Genomic DNA, 3688 nt, shown 5'->3' on the forward strand with positions numbered 1-3688 from the left:
CTCTCTGCTTAGGCTTGAGTTCGAAAGAGGAGGTCTGTTCATGATGTTATCCTCCCAAATTTTGATGTGTTTACCGTTCTCGGGAATCCAATAGGCGTTCTCTCTTATAAGAGGCCCGACTTTGGAGATTAGGTTGCTGAGAGGAGTTATGAAGTGCTCTTTTTTCTGTTCCAAACACTTGAGTCTCTGGCCTCTGAAGTATTTCTTCCACAGCACCAACTGAAACCAACTAGGCTTTGGTGCTATAATCTTCCAGATTAGTTTAGCTCCCATTGCTAAGTTTTGGGTGTTTATATCCTTAAAGTTTAGTCCTCCTTCTTGTAACGGCCTTGAGACTGTTTCCCAGTTTACTAAAGAGAGCCTTTTCTCATTATTCTTTCCTCCTTTCCAAAGGAATTTTCTGATTAGCTCCTCTATGCTTTTTATGATGCCCATTGGTGCCAACAGAACATAAAATTGAAAGAGAGGCAAACTGCTCAACACTAATTTAATTAGCACTGATTTCCCGGCCAAGTTGAGCCATGTTGACCCCCAGGCCTGCATTTCGGCTTTGATTTTTTCAATTTCAGGGAGCCAGTCCTTGCTTGTAGCTCTCTTTTGAAAGATAGGGAGCACGAGGTATTTCAAAGAATTCCAAGAGGCTGAAGCAACAAATCCTAGGAATCTGGCTATGTCACTAGCAACAACTGCTGGGACGTTCCAACAATAAGTATGACACTTCCCCCTGTTTAATTCACTGGCTGAAGCTTGGCAGTAGTCTTCCAAAACATCCTTGAATTTCCTAGCCATCCGTTGAGATGCAGCCCCCAGGAGCAGCATATCATCAGCAAAGAGGGAATGATTGATACTTTTTGTCCCTCTTTTTATGCATAGCCCAGCTATCTCTTGGTCTTGCTATTTTTCGTTTAAGTGGAAACTAAGGGTAGAGGCTTGTAGCACGAAGAGGAGAGGAGACAGCGGGCACCCCTGCCTCAGCCCTCTGGATGCTTTAAAGAAATCAGTAGCCCTGCCATTCACAAGAGGGGCAATCCAGGGTTCGGAGATACAAGCTTTGATCCGTTTAATGAAATTTTGTCCAAAACCCAGTTTGCACATAACATCAAACACAAATTTATGTCTCACACGATCAAATGCATTAGCTAAATCGAGTTTAATAACCATACCTTGTTCTTTGTGGCACTAACTCGAGTGGATCGCCTCTTGGACCAAAATAAAATTGTCTACCAATTGTTTGCCTTGGATAAAACCTCCTTGGTTCTCCGGGATGAATTTTGGGAGAATTTTCTTCAATCTATTAGTTATGACTTTAGTGATCACTTTGTATCCAACATTGCAAAGTGATATTGGACGGAATATATTAAAGGTGTTAGCACCTTTTTCTTTGGGGATAAGTGCGAGGAAGGCTGAGTTTGTACAACCCCCAATTTTCTTGCATTCTTGGGATTTATTTATCATTTTCATGAAATCCTTCTCCACTATCTGCCATCATACTTGTAGAAACTTGGGAGTAAATCCATCAGGGCCCGAAGCTTTGTCGGGTTCCATAGCAAACAACGCTTCTTTGACTTCCGTTGTCGAGATTTTATCTTCTAGCATCTGGTTCATCTTTGTGTTGATGAACTTGGGGACATTGTCTAGCAAATTGCCGTTTTGGGTGATCTCCTCAACTTCAGAATACATTTTTTCAAAGTGTTTTGATGCAGCCTTCTTGATGTTGACGAAATCTTCTAAGGTGTTCTCCTCATTTTTTATTTCTGAAATACTGTTACGACATTTTCGAGCTTGGGTCTGCTTGTGAAAAGCCGAGGAACTACGGTCTCCAGCCTTGAGCCATAGACTCCTTGACTTGAGCCTCCAATATTCCTCTTTTGCCAGGCATGCCCTATGGAATTTTTGCTGCAGCTGATATTCCTTGTCTAGCTCTTCTTTGGTGATGTCGGCAACTTCCAGATGAAGGTGCTGAACTTCCAGCTCTTTTTGAATTTTTTTCCTTTCCATTGCAGGATTTGGTAAGGTTTTTATCCAGCCCTTTAGCATCTTTTTTACCCTACGCATTTTTTCTTCCCAAACAAAGAATGGAGATCCCTTGACCGTATCCCTCTAGCATTCTCTAATCTTTTGCATGAAATCTACCTCTTTGGTCCACAGGGAACTGAACCTGAACGGTATAGGCCCTAGATCCTTAGAAGGAGTAAGATCTAGACAGATGGGCTTATGATCCGAGACACTACTTTGGAGAATGCGCATTTTAGCCTCCAGCTCCAAGAGAAGGAAGGAGCTTTGAACCAGAAAAGGATCCGGTCATGTTGTTATGTATCCCAACCCCATTCTCTTATTTGACCAAGTGAACGTACCTGTGACTGGTTTTATGTCTAGCAAATCCCATTCTTGCATGAGATCTTCAGCCCATTCTGTTGCCGGATCCATGACTATGCTGCCTCCTCTTTTTTCTGAAGCTCAGAGTGTGAGATTTAGATCTCCGGAAATGATAATATTTCCCAAATTTTCTAGATCTGCTAGGTTTTTGATGGAATCCCAACAGTTCTTTTTCTCACCTGCATTCTTAGCAGCATACACATTGAAAATACAAATAATCTCCTTTGTTTCTAGATGCTGTAATTTTGAAAAGATCCAATGAGTATTTAGGGATTCAGAGATTAGTAAAGACTTGTTTTTGTTCGAGAGTGTCCCAAGTCCTCCCGACGCTCCCCGGGCCGATACTGCATGCGCTCCATTCTTTTTCCACCATTTCTGGCTTGATTGGAGGAAGGATGATTCCTCCATCTTGGTCTCCTGGATGAGGAGGATATCTGGGAATTCCAGTCTTATTAAGCTGCTCATCGCTTCTTCCTTTGCTAAGGTACCCATCCCCCTATAATTCTAGGAGCCAAACTTCATTATATATTTCTGCCTTGGTGGGCTCCCTTAGAGCCCTGGGATTGAATTCTAGTCACCTTCGGGGTTTTTGAAAGGAGCTTCTCTAGCGTTGGCTGGCTACCCTGGAGTTTGTCCTTGTAAGTTTCTTGTTCTCTTTTTTCTTTTGTCGTCTTTCGCCCTCATGTAGATCTTCTGGGAGAGGATTGGGATTCCCCAATTTCACCTTCTTCCTTTGAATCTTCGGACTCTTGGGTTTCCCCTTCTTCTTCGGAGGCCTTCTCCTCTGGTATATTTTTGATGGAGGGGGAAGCTTTTGAGGCAGAGATCTCCTTTGGCACTTATGTTTCCTGCGTGGTCATGACTTTAGATCCAAGGATTTCAAATTTGTTACCTTGGTTTTCCCTGGCTGACTTTTGAGCAATGCCCTCTTGCGGGTTCTTGGCACTGCCATTTGTGTTTTTCCTGTGAGAGGTTTTGGATCTCTTTGCCTGGTTCCATCCCTCTTCCTTTCCTTTTTCTTCCCCTCCTTTGGATGGGCAGTCCCTTGTGAGATGCCCGTAGACATGGCACTTCCGGCACTTGAATGGCAATTGTTCATAATCCAGTTTCTGTACATGGGTCCAGGGACCAACCACTATTTTGACGGCTTCCGGTAGTCCGACTTCTAGATCTACCTCTACACAGATTCTGGCACAGTCGTATTGATCCTTGCTGTTGGCCTTGTCTATGAATTTTCCCAGGGTATTTCCAATGTGCTTCAACGAATCCTAGTTCCAGCAGTGAACTGGTAGGTTGGGAAGCCTTACCCAAA

General features: G+C 43.3%; 1 protein-coding gene across 1 annotated transcript; it reads right to left on the reverse strand.

Annotated features, from left to right (window-relative positions):
- Nucleotides 1–1485: 1485 nt before the first annotated feature.
- LOC149165194 (uncharacterized) lies at nucleotides 1486–2055 on the reverse strand. The gene has a single exon (XM_089429742.1). The coding sequence runs from the start codon at nucleotides 2053–2055 to the stop codon at nucleotides 1486–1488; it is 570 nt and encodes a 189-aa protein (XP_089285868.1).
- Nucleotides 2056–3688: the final 1633 nt, after the last annotated feature.

The sequence above is a fragment of the Pinus tabuliformis genome, chromosome 5_1 (genome assembly GCF_031772625.1).
Source record: "Pinus tabuliformis cultivar Carrire ecotype Pingquan chromosome 5_1, CPIR1, whole genome shotgun sequence".
NCBI classification, from domain to species: Eukaryota; Viridiplantae; Streptophyta; class Pinopsida; order Pinales; family Pinaceae; genus Pinus; species Pinus tabuliformis.

What these genes read in the sequence shown, in the direction of transcription:
- LOC149165194 (XM_089429742.1), bottom strand. Translation starts at nt 2,055, where the DNA reads ATGCGTAGGGTAAAAAAGATGCTAAAGGGCTGGATAAAAACCTTACCA.